We start from the raw sequence: 17,834 nt of genomic DNA, 5'->3' as shown, positions 1-17,834 counted from the left end.
ATCCCTGTGGGGGTGTCGGTACGTGTGTGTCGGCATGTCTGAAGCGGAAGGCTCATCTAAGGAGGAGGTGGAGCAGATGATTGTCTCTCTGTCGGCAACGCTGACACCTGATTGGTTGGATATGTGGAATGTTTTAAATGCAAATGTGTCTTTATTGCATAAGAGATTGGACAAAGCAGAGTCCAGGGATAAAACAGGGAGTCAATCCATGGCTTTGACTGTGTCACAGGGCCCTTCAGGGTCTCAGAAACGTCCCCTGTCCCAAGTAGCAGACACTGATACCGACACGGATTCTGACTCCAGTGTCGACTACGATGATGCGAGGTTACACCCAAGGGTGGCCAAAAGTATTCATTATATGATTATTGCAATAAAAGATGTTTTGCATATCACAGATGACCCCTCTGTCCCTGACACGAGGGTATGTATGTTTAAGGAAAAGAAACCTGAGGTAACCTTTACTCCATCTCATGAGCTGAACGCGTTATTTGAAAAAGCTTGGGGAAACTCAAGACGAAAAACTGCAGATTCCCAAGAGAATTCTTATGGCGTATCCTTTCCCTGCACAGGACAGGTTACGGTGGGAATCCTCACCTAGGAAGGACAAGGCTTTAACGCGCTTGTCCAAAAAGGTGGCGCTGCCGTCTCCAGAACAGGAAACTACCTTAAAATCAATTTATGCACATACGGGTGTCTTGCTCAGACCGGGAATAGCGTCGGCTTGTGTTTGTAGCGCTGTAGCAGGTTGGGCAGATACCTTGTCAGCTGACATTGATACCCTAGATAGGGATAGCATTTTATTGACCTTGGGTCACATTAAAGATGCAGTCTTATATATGAGAGACGCCCAGAGAGACGTTGGACTGTTAGGTTCAAGAGCCAATGCCATGGCGATTTCTGCTAGGCGAGCCCTGTGGACCTGCCAATGGACGGGTGATGCCGACTCGGAGACATATGGAAGTTTTGCCTTACAAGGGTGAGGTTTTATTTGGGGAAGGTCTCGCGGAGCTGGTTTCCACAGCTACCGTGGGTAAATCTACTTTTTTACCTTATGTTCCCCCACAGCAAAAGAAAACACCACAATATCAGATGCAGTCCTTTCGGTCGCATAAGTCCAGAATAGGTCGGGCTCTTCCTTCCTCGCCAGAGGTAAGGGTAGAGGGAAAATAATGCCTGCTACGGCTAGTTCCCAGGAGCAGAAGTCCTCCCCGGCTTCTACTAAATCTACCGCATGACGCTGGGGCTCCACTGAGGGAGTCAGCGCCGGTGGGGGCACGTCTTCTACTCTTCGGCCACGTCTGGGTTCAATCAGATGTGGATCCTTGGACGATGGAAACTGTATCCCAAGGCTACAAGCTGGAATTCGAAGGGGTGCCTCCGCGCCGATTTTTCAAATCGGCTTTACCAATTTCTCCCCCAGAGAGGGCGATAGTTTTAGCTGCAATTCAAAAGCTGTGTCAACAGCAAGTGATTGTCAAGGTTCCCCAAGTTCAACAGTGGAAGGGGTACTATTTAACCCTGTTTGTGGTTCTGAAACCGGATGGCTCGGTCAGTCCCATTCTAAATCTAAAATCCCTAAACCTGTACTTGCAAAAGTTAAAATTCAAGATGGAATTTCTCCGGGCATTTATCTCCAGCCTGGAAGGGGGGATTTTATGGTGTCACTAGACATAAAGGATGCATACCTTCATGTCCCCATATATCCCCCTCATCGTGCGTACCTGAGATTCGCTGTACAGGACTGTCATTACCAGTTTCAGACGTTGCCGTTTGGGCTTTCCACGGCCCCGAGGATTTTCACCAAGGTAATGGCGGAAATGATGGTGCTCCTGCGCAGGCAGGGAGTCACAATTATCCCATGCTTGGACGATCTCCTGATAAAAGCGAGATAGAGAGATCAGTTGCTGAAAAGCGTGTCGCTCTCCCTGAGAGTGCTGCAGCAACATGGCTGGATTCTAAATCTACCAAAGTCACAGTTGGTTCCAACGACTCGGCTATCTTTCTTAGGCATGATTCTGGACACGGAACAAAAGAAGGTTTTTCTCCCAATGGAAAAAGCCCAAGAACTCCAGAAAATGGTCAGAGATCTGTTAAAACCGAAAAGAGTGTCAGTCCATCAATGCACTCGAGTACTGGGAAAAATGGTTGCGACCTACGAGGCCATCCCCTTCGGCAGGTTTCATGCGAGGACATTTCAGTGGGACCTTCTGGACTAGTGGTCTGGGTCCCATCTTCAAATTCATCAGAAAATAAGCCTGTCCCCCAGGGCCAGGGTCTCTCTCCTGTGGTGGCTGCAGAGTGCTCACCTTCTAGAGGGTCGCAGGTTCTACATTCAAGACTGGGTTCTGGTGACCACGGACGCGAGCAGTCACACAAGGAAGAAACTTTCAGGGACTATGGTCAAGCCAGGAGGCTTGTCTACACATCAACATACTGGAATTAAGGGCCATATACAACGGCCTACGACAAGCGGAGAATCTTCTTCGCGACCTATCGGTTCTGATTCAATCAGACAACGTCACAGCCGTGGCTCATGTAAACCGCCAAGGCGGGTAAAGGAGCAGAGTGGCAATGGCGGAAGCCACCAGGATTCTTCGCTGGGCGGAAAATCACGTAAGCGCTCTGTCAGCAGTCTTCATTCCGGGAGTGGACAACTGGGAAGCAGACTTCCTCAGCACACACGATCTCCATCCAGGAGAGTGGGGACTTCATCAAGAAGTTTTTACAGAGATAACAAGTCTTTGGGGACTTCCTCAAATAGACATGATGGCGTCACGCCTCAACAAGAAGCTTCGGAGGTATTGTGCCAGGTCAAGGGACCCTGAGGCAGTAGCGGTAGACGCCCTGGTGACACCATGGGTGTTTCAGTCGGTCTATGCGTTCCTTCCTCTTCCTCTCATCTCAAAAATATTGAGAATCATAAGACGAAAAAGAGTGCAGACAATACTCATTGTTCCGGATTGGCCTCGAAGGGCCTTTTATTCGGATCTTCGGGAGATGCTCACAGAAGATTCGTGGCCTCTTCCTCTCAGGGAGGACCTGTTGCAGCAGGGGCCCTGCGTGCTCCAAGACTTACCGCGGTTACGTTTGACGGCATGGCGGTTGAACACCGAATCCTAGCTGGGAAAGGTATTCCGGAGGAAGTCATCCCTACTCTGATAAGGGCTAGGAAGGAGGTGACGGCGAAACATTATCACCGTATCTGGAGGAAGTATGTATCTTGGTGTGAAGCCAAGAATGCTCCTACGGAAGATTTCCACCTGGGCCGTTTTCTCCACTTTCTACAGGCAGGAGTGGATATGGGCCTGAAGTTAGGCTCCATTAAGGTACAGATTTCGGCCCTATCTATATTCTTTCAGAAGGAATTGGCTTCTCTCCCAGAAGTCCAGAATTTTGTAAAGGGAGTGCTGCACATCCAGCCTCCTTTTGTGCCCCCAGTGGCACCATGGGACCTTAACGTGGTGTTACAGTTCCTAAAATCTCACTGGTTTGAACCTCTTCAAACGGTTTAATTAAAATTTCTCGCTTGGAAGGTGGTCATGTTGTTGGCCTTGGCATCTGCAAGGCGGGTGTCCGAATTGGCGGCTTTGTCTCACAAAAGTCCCTATCTGGGGGGGCGTGGCCTGGAGGCTGACTGAGCAAGCTGCATTTCATATGAGCTCCCAGGGATCTGGGAGTTTCTGTACAATAACCTGACCTCCTCACGCTTATTACCCACTCTCTGTGCTCTGGTCAGCATCTTATATCAGTGGAGCAGGCGGTGAGCCAGTGCTGCGGAGTCGGGGAGCCGGTTTCCTGGCTCCCGCGGATTGCGGCCTACTCATTGCCCTGAAGCCGGGTCCTAAATTTCTACACATCCCCCCGGTCGCGTGGTTGGCCCTCCCGGGACGTCTGTGGAGCCTACCTGGACCTTGTCCCTTGCTGGGACATCACTACAGCCTGCCCAGTGCTCCTAACTGTCCGGCGGGAGTGATCCGGGATCGGATCGGGGCCGGGACGCGCGCTCCAGAGCCCGGGCGGCGGCCATCTTGGGTGTGGAACGACGAGGAGAGACTCGACGGCAGCCCGGAGGAGACGTCCGGCGACCCCCGGGTGTAAGCGGCCTGCAGACCCGGCTCCAACAAGGTGACTGTGCCTCTCCTCCCCGTGAACTCTTGCCGGGCGCACGTAGCACGCTGCTGCGGGCGGACCGCCGGCCCGACCGCGACCCCCCCCTGCCTGTCAGAAGCTCAGCGGCTATTTCTGCGGGTGCCCCCCGTATACCTGGGGCCCTACGACAGCGCGTTCCCGCACCCTGGGGTGAAAACTGCCCAGTGCAGACGACGAAGACCCCTCCTCCCTCCACCCCACCGGCTCACCTTTAGACACCCGGAGGACCCGTGACGCCCCTGCCCCTCTGCGAGTCCGCCCGCGGCTGTGGGTGGCTCGCTGGGCAACGCGGGAGGTCGACAAAGCTTCCTGCAACCTTCAGCTATCTTGCATTGGACCCGGGGGACGAAGGTGGAGGCCCATAATAACACGGCCGTAGGGGCGAATGCAATGGACCTGGCCCCCAGCCCTACCGACACATCCCTCCTCCGTCTGGAACCCTCCCCTGTGGCTGGGCGGCACCCCTAAATCTGCACTTGGAGTTGCCGAGAATTCTTCCTCCCCAAGTTATAATATCCCTTCGGGGGACCTTGATCTTGCTCTTATATAGCCTGCTGCCCTAACCTGAGGGTCCCTGGGATGATTGGGGTGCGGGGCCGGAGCTCCCCCCAGTGCTTCTTGTGTGCGCACAAGAGGATGGCTAGCCTCATAGCCCTGTCAGCCCTGCTCATGCCAATGTAAAACGAGAGTTATCTCCTACCCCTGCCATTATCTACGTGACGTCTTGATAGTCCCAGAGACAGTGGAGGCTTCAGATTTTTCCATCTTGAGTGTCTGGAACCGTTGAGCTATCTTCCTTTGGGCCTTATTATGCCTTCTAGACGCAGCAACCCGTCAAAGCCTGCACAGCAGCTTTCATTTTTCAAGTCATCTCCGAAAATGTCGGGCTCTAAAGCCGCCGGGACCACTACAAAAGATGCAGTCCCTCAAACTCCCCCCTCTCTGGAGGTGCCCCCTTCCACATCTATAGTTGCTACGAGTCTGGACAAGGTCGGAGATGGAGATGCCCTCACCGTGGGCACTATGAAGCTACTTTTGTCTCGCTTTAAGGAGGAAGTGGCGGCTGAGTTCCGTTCCACATTAACGGCATGTGAACAATCTATAGATGATCTGGGTGGCTGCACTGACCATTTGGAAACTAAAATGGAGGAAGTCGTGGGGTCCCATAACGGCCTACTGGACTCTCATGATGCATTAGAGGCGGAGGTGAAGCTTTTGTGGGACAAAGTCACAGATCTGGAGGACAGATTGCGTCGCAGCAATCTTAAATTGCGTGGAGTCCCCGAGTCAGTGTCACACAGCAGTCTGCACGATTACGCCGTAGCCCTATTTAAAGCTCTATTACCTAAATCTCCATCGGCAGACTTCCTTATTGATCGAATACACCGGTTGCCGAAGGCCAGAGCGGCCCCAGGAGATGCCCCTAGAGATGTACTAATGAAGATGCACTACTTTCACGTTAAGGAGGCCTTACTGAAAGCATCTAGACCGACGTCTGACACATCTTCAGCCCTTCAAGGACTTCAACTCTTCGGTGACTTGTCTGCAGCCACCCTCTACAAACGACGATCATTTCACCCTATCACTGCGGCACTCAGAAAGGCTGACATCCCTTACCGTTGGGGTTTCCCTACCAAGCTGCTGATTCCCCGAGATGGCTCCACTGTCTCTATTTCTACTGCAGATGAAGGGGCGAAGTTGCTTAAATCATTGAACATTGTGGAACCCTCTGCGGACTCCTCCCCCCGTCGACTTCAGCAGGACTGGTCCTCGGTGAAGTGAGAATGCCTGCTCTGGGTCGGACAGCCTACATAGATGCTATGTTTCTACTGTTGTGACTCCGGTGACTCTCCAGTTATGGTTGTTTGCTCTGTCAATGTTACTTTTACCCCTGTCTGAAGGGCCGTGGTGTGTCGGGGGGAGGCGCTGAGTATGGTGGGCGATTTGTCCATGTTTCAGAAGTATTTTCCTGATTGCATACTTTGCTTTACTAGTTGCTCAGTTTTTCTTTTTTGGGCATTGTCTGGCGCCTCCCCGGACATAGCAGTTTTCTATGAAAGTTGGCCTGCTGGGATAGCTTAAGAGCTCAATATGTAGTGAGAGTCACTGGAGTGATACTAATGATTCTAATAATTCTAGTGTTTAATTTCTACGTTGTTTCCATGTCGGAGCGTTTTTGTTCTGCATTAGCTGTTCTTCAGGTTTTGTTTCCACACGTGTATTCATCTGCTCTCATATTATCAAGATGTTCTTGTGTTCTTTAGTTTACAGTATAAAGTATGGCGGTGGGTGGGAGTTATGCCACTAACCCCTCCTTTAGCCTACACAGCCGCCACATTATGGCGACTGGTTATGATCTCAAGAGAGATCAATTCAGTTTTGTTTTTTTAATTTTCCCTATGTCTCCCCTCCTGTTCTCTGATATGTTTCCCCCCCCTCTCAGGTATATCAGTTTAAGCACAGAAATTGGTCAACGGAGTTATCAGCTCTATTTGCAACGGAATATGGTGAATATAGTCTCTATTAATGCCAAAGGGCTTAACTCTCCCCAAAAGCGAAGAGTGGCCTTGAATTATTTTTATAAGCTTAAGGCACATGTGGTAGCAGTGCAGGAGACACACTTCCAGAGCCAAAATCCCCCCCTCTTCACTAATTCACGTTACCCCCATTGCTATACTGCAAATGGACCCGCCAAGAAAGCTGGCGTGGCTCTTCTTATAGCACAACACTGCTCGTTTGTTCTGACGCTAAATATGAAGATCCAGACGGGAGATATTTAATCTTAGTGGGTCAGCTAGATAATGTAGAGACCACTCTGGTCTCTTGCTACGCCCCTAATACCAAACAAATCTAATTTCTTAGAACCTTCTGTAGAACTCTCCAGGAGCATACTAAAGGAGCCCTTTTGATCCTCGGAGACTTCAATATGGTGCTGGATCCCGTTATTGACCGCTCCCGTCCAACCCGAACCCTTCATAGCAGTCCGCCCCAGGATCCTTCAGGCAAATTTGGTCAACTACTAGCTGAGTATGCGCTGTATGATGTGTGGAGGGCTAAACACCCTGCAGAGCGGGATTACATTTTCTATTCCCACGTACATAGCTCGTACTCTAGAATAGACTTAGCATTAGTTGATAAGTGGACGTTAGCGGCTATTAGTAGGGTTGACATATTACCTATGTCCTGGTCAGATCACTCGCCACTTGTTGTAGTTTGGGATACCAGTAAGAGGGTGGTCCCTCATGGCCCCTGGAGACTGGGCCCATACCTTCTTGCCCGCCATGAGGCTCACCAGGCCATCCAGCAATCTCTGGATTTATATTTGGCTACCAATTGCCCCAAGGATACATCCGAATCCACCCATTGGTGTTCTCTGAAAGCCGTGGTTAGAGGCTCTGCAATCCAAATAGCGGCTAGACTCAAACGCGAGTATAGAAACAGATACGCCTCGGCCGAAAGAGAGGCTGCCCGTAAAATTAGCCCTGATAATAAATCCCTCTTTAAGCAACTCCTTGCTGCCAGTGAAAAAGTGAATACATTTGCCTTAACTGAAGTTCACCGCAACTTGCAGCGGCTTAATCAAAAATACTACAGGCTTGGCAACAGAGCGGGACGTTTGCTGGCGCGTAAATTGAGGGGGCGTAGAGCTAAGGAACGCATACATGCTATCCATACATCTACTGGAGTTAAAGTTACCGATCCGGTTGAGATAGCAAATGCGTTTGCTGAATATTATTCGCAGCTTTATAACCTCAGAGATGACCCTGGTACCCACTTTGGCAGATATTGCTGGATTTTTGGATGGGTTGTCGTTCCCCACTATTGATTCTCAGACTCGTGAATCCCTTAGCTCTCCCTGGTTACTCGAAGAAGTTGAAGCAGCCATAGATTCCTGTCCAGTAAATAAGGCCCCCGGCCCAGATGGGTACCCCTCTAACTTCTACAAAACATTTAAATCAACCCTTGCCCCACTTTTAACATCGGTTTTCAATGAAGCCTCTGACTCCACATGTTTCCCGAAAGAGATGTTAGAGGCCCGGATAGTTACCATCCCTAAGCCAGGCAAATCTCCTACAGTGGTTCAGAATTACCGCCCAATAGCATTGCTGAACACGGACCTTAAATTGTTCGCTAAGATGGTTGCGAATAGGATATCCCCTCTTCTGCCTAGTTTGATCAACCCTGACCAGGTGGGTTTTGTTTTAGGCCGGCAAGCGTCCGATAACACACGCAGGGTTATTAATTTGATTGAACGCTGCCAGGTCCGGAGCGAACCTCTCTTGCTCCTTTCTCTGGATGCAGAAAAAGCATTCGATAGGCTCCACTGGGACTATTTACGGGCTACCCTGGGCCATTTTGGATTTGTAGATAGGATTCTCGACTCCATTTTCGCTTTGTACTCCTCGTCCTCGGCTTCGGTTTTCACCAATGGTTGCAATTCCTCTACATTCAATATTACTAATGGGACTCGTCAGGGTTGCCCATTATCACCCCTCATCTTTGTTCTGGCTGTGGAGCCTCTGGCGGGGCGGAGCGGATTAGGGTGTTGGACTCAATTGTTGGTCCAGTGGTGGGAAGGATGCCTCATAAAATCTGTCTTTTTGCTGACGATATTTTGGTTTGTCTTAGAGAGCCTGAATCGTCTTTACCACATTTACACTCTCTCTTAGACTCTTATGCAGCGGTCTCCTACTACAAACTGAACACTACTAAGACTGAGGCCCTCCCTCTGAATATTTCTGATAGCGCTCTTAGACGTCTAAAGAATGATTATAAGTACGCGTGGCAACTCAGATCGCTTAAATATTTGGGTGTGCATATATCTAGGGGGTGGGATTTGATGGGGTGTAACTACGACCCACTCTTTCGGGCATTTGAACTATTTATTAAAGACTGGATGATGTAGGAGGTCTCCTGGGTCGGACGGGTGGCAGCTGCGAAGATGGTTCTTTTACCAAAATTGATGTACCTTTTCCGTACCATCCCCAGGACCTTCCCCAAAGATATTTGTAACAGATTTAATCGTTTATTAACTAACTATGTATGGGGGGGCTCAAAGCAGAGAATAGCGAAATCCACTTTAATTGCTCCAAAGTGTGCCGGTGGAGTCGCGTATCCAGATTTAGAGAGATACCATACTGCTTGTTTACTCGCCCAGGCCAGAGATTGGTTCACCCAGGACACTTCTAAACCATGGGTATCCCTAGAACAGACTGCTGTATCCCCCTTTACATTGCCGGACTTGTTCTGTTTGCCTACCATTTCACTCCCTGCTAGAGTTGCTGAGTGCTCTGCGGTCCACGCAACGTTGTTTGCATGGAGAACCGTACTTAAATCTCTCCCTGCTGGCGCTCTGCCCTCCCCCCAGTTGTCTCTCCATGCTATAGCATATTGATCCCAGATTTGCACTTACACCATTGGCGGGACATAGGTCTCCATACCCTAAAGGATGTCCTTCGAGACGGTGTTTTAGTCCCCTTTTCCTTACTCCAGGAACAATTTCAGGTACCTAAACAAGATTTTCATAAATACCTGCAAATGCGGCATTGGCTTCAAAGCTGCTCTCCCAACCGAGTCCTCCATACTGGTCTCCCTAAAATACTGATGTCTCTTCTAGTGCCTAGCGGTAATAGGGGGGGCATCTCAAGATGGTATCAACATCTTGTGACCGAGTCCCGCCATGGGGTATTCCCCTCACAGACTAAATGGGATAAAGACCTCCCTGCGGTCTTCACCGAAGATGTCTGGAAAGATATCTTTAAATCCTGCTTTAAAATTTCTAAATGTGTAAATCATTGTGAAATGTATTATAAACTGGTTCATAGGGTATATTTTACACGGGAACGTTTGCTCAAGATTTGGCCTGATGTCTCCGCTAGTTGTTGGAGAAATTGTGGGATGGTGGGAGATATCCTTCATATTTTTTGGTTATGTCAGGCAATCCGGTCGCATTGGAGGGAGGTGTTCCTTTTCATTTCCCACATATTAGGAGTGGTCCTTATACCTGACCCCCTCTTGGCACTCTTTCACTATTACGATGGTGAGATGTCTAGTTGTGATACATTTTAGGCCACATTCTCATAGCTTCTAAGGCCGCCATTACCTCCAAATGGAAGTCGGCGGTCATCCCCAATCTATTGATGATCGAAAATAGTCCATCAAAATTATGTTTTTGAAACAGTAGAGGGCAATTATTCTCCAGGGACTATCTCTCTTAGTAAGAAATGGTGTAAATGGTCCCTATATAAGGAGAGATAAGGCCAAATGGGTGTATCTGGTGCCCCGACTGACCTACCCGACCTTTCTGTCCTTCGCTCTCCGGTCCATACTGGACCTTAACTTGCTAAGTGATGCAGACCTCTTCTCCTTCATTATACTCTGATTTCATTGTTGTATTAAGATTTCCCTGATGCATACCCTCCCTCCCCCATGTTTTTATTCGTTCTGTTGTGTATGTGTCTTCTCCCCCCTCTTGATTTTATTTACCAATCTAAATGTACCTGTAATCTGTATGAAAACTCAATAAAAATTTAATATTCAAAAAAAAAAAAAAAAGCCCCTATCTGATTTTCCATATGGATAGAGCAGAGCAGAGTTGAGGACTCGTCCTCAATTTTTGCCTAAGGTGGTTTCATCGTTTCATATGAACCAACCTATTGTGGTGCCTGTAGCTACGGAAGACTTGGAGGATTCCAAGTCCCTTGATGTAGTCAGGGCCTTAAAAATTTACGTAGCGAGGACGGCTCGGGTTAGGAAAACGGAGGCACTGTCTGTCCTGTATGCAGCCAGCAAGGTTGGCGCTCCTCCTTCTAAACAGACTATTGCTCGCTGGATCTGTAAACACGATTCAGCAGGCTCATTCTGCGGCTGGATTGCCGTTACCAAATTCGGTAAAGGCCCGTTCCACTAGGAAGGTGGGCTCTCCTTGGGCGGCTGCCCGAGGCGTCTCGACTTTACAGCTTTGCCGAGCAGCTACTTGGTCGGGTTCAAACACTTTGCAAAATTCTACAAGTTTGATACCCTGGCTGATAAGGACCTCATGTTTGCTCAGTCGGTGCTGCAGTGTCAATCACACTCTCCCGCCTGGTCTGGAGCTTTGGTATAATCCCCATGGTCCTTACGGAGTCCCCAGCATCCCCTAGGACGTAAGAAAATAAGATTTTAAACCTACCTGTAAATCTTTTTCTCCTAGTCCGTAGAGGATGCTGGGCGCCCGTCCCAGTGCGGACATATTTCTGCAAGGCTTGTATATAGTTGTTGCTTACATAAGGGTTATGTTACAGTTGAGATCAGTCTTTGGCTGATGCTGTTTTGTTCATACTGTTAACTGGTTGCGTATATTCCATGTTATACGGTGTGGATGGTGTGGGCTGGTATGAATCTTGCCCTTAGATTAACAAAAATCCTTTCCTCGTACTGTCCGTCTCCTCTGGGCACAGTTTCTCTAACTGAGGTCTGGAGGAGGGGCATAGAGGGAGGAGCCAGTGCACACCCATTCTAAAGTCTTTAGAGTGTCCATGTCTCCTGCGGATCCCGTCTATACCCCATAGTCCTTACGGAGTCCCCAGCATCCTCTACAGACTAGGAGAAAAAGATTTACCGGTAGGTTTAAAATCTTATTATTAACCACTTAACTGACATGGTCTGATCACATGCGGCAGCACTGCCCCACTGTCTCCCCCAGTTTTGATGAGGAGATCCTTTCTGCAGATGTGCATAATAATAATAATATAATAATAATAATAATAATATTTAAAAATTACTTTATAAACTATATATTAAATTTAAAAAAAAAGTGGAAAAAAAAACCATTCTATGAATGGTTTTGAAGGGAAAAATTGTCCGTTAAGTGGTTAATGATCAAAAACACACAGAAGGGGTATCAGCCCAGATGCAATTTCAGGCAATAAAAACATCCAGATATCGCGATTTATGACCGCGATTTAGGTCATTACTGTATCCAATTGGAGGCCGTTTTTAGTAACTGAAAATAGATCCATGATCGCACGAAAACACATGATATCGGGGATAAGTTATGTGAAGTGTAATCCATGATAAGGATGCCGGCATCGTGTCTAATAAGATGGCCACCGGTGAACCTATTAGCAGCTGTAAAGTAACACTGCTAGTAGGACATCCTACATGATGATCAGTGTATTTTGGCATTTGTACGCATTTGACATAACAGCCAGTGGGGCAGATGTATTAACCTGGAGAAGGCATAAGGAATTGATAAACCAGTGATATGTGCAAGGTGATAAAGGCACCAGCCAATCAGATCCTAACTGTTAATTTACATATTGGAGCTGATTGGCTGCTGCCTTTATCACCTTGCACATATCACTGGTTTATGCCTTCTCCAGGTTAATACATCTGCCCAGTGTCTGATAAGTTTGTTCTAGAACTTCTGTAAATATTAATATTGTTATGCAGCAAGATAAATCTACTGACGTTATCTGCTTTTCCGCTCTGGAGGGCTAACAAAGTACTGAAAGTTATCCATATGTATTACCAGAGTTTGAAGGGTATATTTATATTTTGACTTTTAGTTATACAAAAGATTTAACATCCCTGGGAGCCCTCCAGAGTCCATGGGACGGGGACGAGACTGGAATGTGGATCTGGTTCCTAAATTTCTCATGGCTAACGGTAAGATCATTTTGCTTTCTTCTCCACTTAACCGACATTTCAAATGGAGGAATTGAAAGGGGCAGGCTAGATGGACCAAGAGGTTCTTATCTGCTGTCAGATTCTATGTTTCTATTACAAACTCCTTGTTCCAGGTGACCGGTTTTCAAGGTGGTTGTAATTCAGATTTTAAATCATGTTTGACCATTTTTCTCTGACGTCCTAGTGGATGCTGGGAACTCAGTAAGGACCATGGGGAATATCGGCTCCGCAGGAGACTGGGCACAACTAAAGAAAGCTTTAGGACTACCTGGTGTGCACTGGCTCCTCCCTCTATGACCCTCCTCCAGACCTCAGTTAGAATTTTGTGCCCGGCTGAGCTGGATGCACACTAGGGGCTCTCCTGAGCTCTTAGAAAAATAAAGTTTATTTTAGGTTTCTCTGACGTCCTAGTGGATGCTGGGAACTCCGTAAGGACCATGGGGAATAGCGGGCTCCGAAGGAGGCTGGGCACTCTAGAAAGATTTATGACTACCTGGTGTGCACTGGCTCCTCCCACCATGACCCCCCTCCAAGCCTCAGTTAGATTTTGTGCCCGGCCGAGGTTGGATGCACACTAGGGGCTCTCCTGAGCCCTTAGAAAGAAAGTATAGATTTAGGTTTTTTATTTTCAGTGAGACCTGCTGGCAACAGGCTCACTGCAGCGAGGGACTAAGGGGAGAAGAAGCGAACTCGCCTGCTTGCAGCCGGATTGGGCTTCTTAGGCTACTGGACACCATTAGCTCCAGTGGGATCGACCGCAGGCCCAGTCCTTGGTGTTCGGTCCCGGAGCCGCGCCGCCGTCCCCCTTACAGAGCCAGAAGCAAGAAGAGGTCTGGAAAAACGGTGGCAGAAGACATCAGTCTTCACCAAGGTAGCGCACAGCACTGCAGCTGTGCGCCATTGCTCCTCATACACACTTCATACTCCGGTCACTGAGGGTGCAGGGCGCTGGGGGGGGGGGCGCCCTGAGAAGCAATAATAACACCTTGGCTGGCAAAAATTCCACAATATATAGTCCCAGAGGCTATATATGTGGAAAATACCCCTGCCAGAATATGGAAAAAAGCGGGAGAATAGTCCGCGGAAAAGGGGCGGAGCCATCTCTCACAGCACACTGGCGCCATTTCTCCTTCACAGATCCGCTGGAAGGAAGCTCCCTGGCTCTCCCCTGCAGTCTACACTACAGAACAGGGTAAAAACAGAGAGGGGGGGCACTAAATTTAGGCGCAGTATATAATATATAGAAAAAGCAGCTATAGGGGACATAACTCAGTTAGTCCCTGCATTATATAGCGCTCTGGTGTGTGCTGGCATACTCTCACTCTGTCCCCCCAAAGGGCTTTTGTGGGTCCTGTCCTCATTCGGAGCATTCCTTGTGTGTGTGCGGTGTGTCGGTACGGCTGTGTCGACATGTTTGATGAGGATAATGATGTGGAGGCGGAGCAGATGCCTTTAGAAGGGATGTCACCCCCTGCGGGGCAGACACCTGAGTGGATGAGCTTATGGAAAGAAATGAGTGCACGTATAGACTCCTTACATAAGAAAATTGACGACATGCCAAATGTGGGACAGCCGACTTCTCAGCTCGTGCCTGCCTAGGCGTCGCATGGGTCGTCAGGGGCTCTAAAACGCCCGCTACCGCAAGCAGACCCAGATGTCGACACTGATACTGACACCAGTGTCGACGACGATGAGTCTAACCTGATGCCCACTAAGGCCATTCACTGCATGATTGAGGCAATGAAAGAGGTGTTACACATTTCTGATATAACTTCAGGTACCACTAAAAAGGGTATTATGTTTGGGGAGAAAAAACTACCCGTAGTTTTTCCCCCATCAGATGAATTAAATGAAGTGTGTGAAGAAGCGTGGGCTTTCCCTGATAAAAAATTGGTAATTCCTAAGAAGGTACTAATGGCGTTCCCTTTCCCGCCAGAGGATAGGTCACGTTGGGAAACACCCCCCAGGGTGGATAAAGCGCTCACACGTTTGTCTAAAAAGGTGGCACTACCGTCTCCGGATACGGCCGCCCTCAAGGAACCTGCTGATAGAAAGCAGGAGGCGATCCTGAAGTCTGTATATACACACTCGGGCATTATACTTAGGCCAGCTATTGCGTCAGCTTGGATGTGCAGTGCTGCCGCTGCCTGGTCAGATAAACTGTCAGAAAATATTGACACATTAGACAGAGACACGATCCTGTTAACCATAGACCATATAAAAGACTCAGTCTTATATATGAGAGATGCACAGAGGGAAATCTGCCGACTGGCATCTAAAGTAAGTGCACTGTCCATTTCAGCTAGGAGAGGCTTATGGACTCGCCAGTGGACAGGAGATGCAGATTCTAAAAAGCACATGGAAGTGTTGCCATATAAGGGTGAGGAATTATTTGGGGATGGTCTCTCGGACCTAGTTTCCACAGCAACGTCTGGGAAGTCAGCATTTTTACCCCATGTCCCCTCACAGCCTAAGAAGGCGCCGTTTTATCAGGTTCAGTCCTTTCGGACCCAGAAAAACAGGCGTGGAAAAGGCGGGTCCTTTCTGTCCAGAGGCAGAGGTAGGGGAAAAAGGCTGCAACAAACAGCAGGTTCCCAGGAGCAAAAGTCCTCCCCCGCTTCTTTTTCCAAGTCCGCCGCATGACGGTGGGGCTCCACAGGCGGAGCCAGGTACGGTGGGGGGTCGCCTCAAGAATTTCAGCGATCAGTGGGCTCGCTCACAGGTGGATCCCTGGATCCTGCAAATAGTATCTCAGGGGTACAAACTGGAATTCGAGGCGTCCCCACCCCACCGGTTCCTAAAATCTGCCTTGCCGATTGCTCCCTCAGACAGGGAGGCGGTGCTAGCGGCAATTCACAAGCTGTATTCCCAGCAGGTGATAATCAAGGTACCCCTACTTCAACAAGGCCGGGGTTATTATTCCACACTATTTGTGGTACCGAAACCGGACGGTTCGGTGAGACCCATTTTAAATTTAAAATCCTTGAACACGTACATAAAAAAATTCAAGTTCAAGATGGAATCGCTCAGGGCGGTTATTGCAAGCCTGGACGAGGGGGATTACATGGTATCCCTGGACATCAAGGATGCTTACTTGCATGTCCCCATTTACCATCCTCACCAGGAGTACCTCAGATTTGTGGTACAGGATTGCCATTACCAATTCCAGACGCTGCCGTTTGGCCTGTCCACGGCACCGAGGGTATTTACCAAGGTTATGGCGGAAATGATGATACTCCTTCGAAAAAAGGGAGTTTTAATTATCCCGTACTTGGACGATCTCCTAATAAAAGCGAGGTCCAAGGAACAGTTGTTGGTGGGAGTAGCACTATCTCAGGAGGTGCTGCACCAGCACGGCTGGATTCTGAATATCCCAAAGTCACAGCTGGTTCCGACGACACGGCTACTGTTCCTGGGTATGATTCTGGATACAGTCCAGAAGAAAGTGTTTCTCCCGGAGGAGAAAGCCAGGGAGTTGTCATCTCTAGTCAGAGACCTCCTGAAACCAAAACAGGTATCAGTGCATCGCTGCACACGGGTCCTGGGAAAGATGGTGGCTTCTTACGAAGCAATTCCCTTCGGCAGGTTCCATGCCAGAATCTTTCAGTGGGACCTGTTGGACCAGTGGTCCGGATCGCATCTTCAGATGCATCGCTTAATAACCCTGTCTCCAAGAACCAGGGTGTCTCTACTGTGGTGGCTGCAGAGTGCCCATCTTCTAGAGGGCTGCAGGTTCGGCATACAGGACTGGGTCCTGGTGACCACGGATGCCAGCCTTCGAGGCTGGGGGGCAGTCATACAGGGAAGAAACTTCCAAGGACTATGGTCGAGTCAGGAGACTTCCCTTCACATAAATATTCTGGAACTAAGGGCCATCTACAATGCCCTAAGTCAAGCAACATCCCTGCTCCTACACCAGCCGGTGCTGATCCAGTCAGACAACATCACGGCAGTCGCCCATGTAAATCGACAGGGCGGCACAAGAAGCAGGATGGCGATGGCAGAAGCCACAAGAATTCTCCGATGGGCGGAGAATCATGTACTAGCACTGTCAGCAGTGTTCATTCCGGGAGTGGACAACTGGGAAGCAGACTTCCTCAGCAGACACGACCTCCACCCGGGAGAGTGGGGACTTCACCCAGAAGTCTTCCAGATGCTGGTAAACCGTTGGGAAAAACCACAGGTGGACATGATGGCGTCCCGTCTCAACAAAAAGTTAAAAAGATATTGCGCCAGGTCAAGGGACCCTCAGGCGATAGCTGTGGACGCTCTAGTGACACCGTGGGTGTACCAGTCGGTTTATGTGTTCCCTCCTCTGCCTCTCATTCCAAAGGTATTGAGAAGAATAAGAAAGCGAGGAGTAAACACAATTCTCGTGGTTCCGGATTGGCCAAGACGAGCGTGGTACCCGGAACTTCAAGAGATGCTCTCAGAGGACCCGTGGCCTCTACCGCTCAGACAGGACCTGTTACAGCAGGGGCCCTGTCTGTTCCAAGACTTACCGCGGCTGCGTTTGACGGCATGGCGGTTGAACACCGGATCCTAAAGGAAAAGGGTATTCCGGAAGAAGTCATTCCTACGCTTATTAAGGCCAGGAAAGATGTTACGGCAACGCATTATCACCGCATATGGCGGAAATATGTTGCATGGTGCGAGGCCAATAAGGCCCCAACAGAGGAATTTCAACTAGGTCGATTTCTGCATTTCCTGCAAGCAGGAGTGGATATGGGCCTAAAACTAGGCTCCATTAAAGTACAGATCTCGGCTCTGTCGATTTTCTTTCAAAAAGAACTAGCTTCAGTACCTGAAGTTCAGACATTTGTGAAAGGAGTGCTGCATATTCAGCCCCCATTTGTGCCTCCTGTGGCACCTTGGGATCTCAACGTGATGTTGAGTTTCTTAAAATCACATTGGTTTGAGCCACTAAAAACCGTGGATCTGAAATATCTCACGTGGAAAGTGGTCATGTTATTAGCCTTGGCTTCGGCCAGGCGAGTGTCAGATTTGGCGGCTTT

At 49.0% G+C, this 17,834-nt stretch overlaps 1 protein-coding gene across 1 annotated transcript in view; it reads left to right on the top strand.

Annotated features, from left to right (window-relative positions):
- Positions 1–17,834, top strand: part of GDI2 (GDP dissociation inhibitor 2) — a 203,189-nt gene that overhangs the window by 65,964 nt on the left and 119,391 nt on the right. Inside the window, exon 3 of the mRNA XM_063926788.1 lies at positions 12,699–12,798. Coding sequence (XP_063782858.1) covers positions 12,699–12,798 — 100 coding nt within the window. The remainder of the gene's footprint in view (positions 1–12,698; positions 12,799–17,834) is intronic.

Source organism: Pseudophryne corroboree, chromosome 6 (genome assembly GCF_028390025.1).
Source record: "Pseudophryne corroboree isolate aPseCor3 chromosome 6, aPseCor3.hap2, whole genome shotgun sequence".
Lineage (NCBI taxonomy): Eukaryota > Metazoa > Chordata > Amphibia > Anura > Myobatrachidae > Pseudophryne > Pseudophryne corroboree.
Note: the sequence above shows the minus strand (reverse complement) of the source record. Positions and strands in the feature narration are given on the sequence as shown.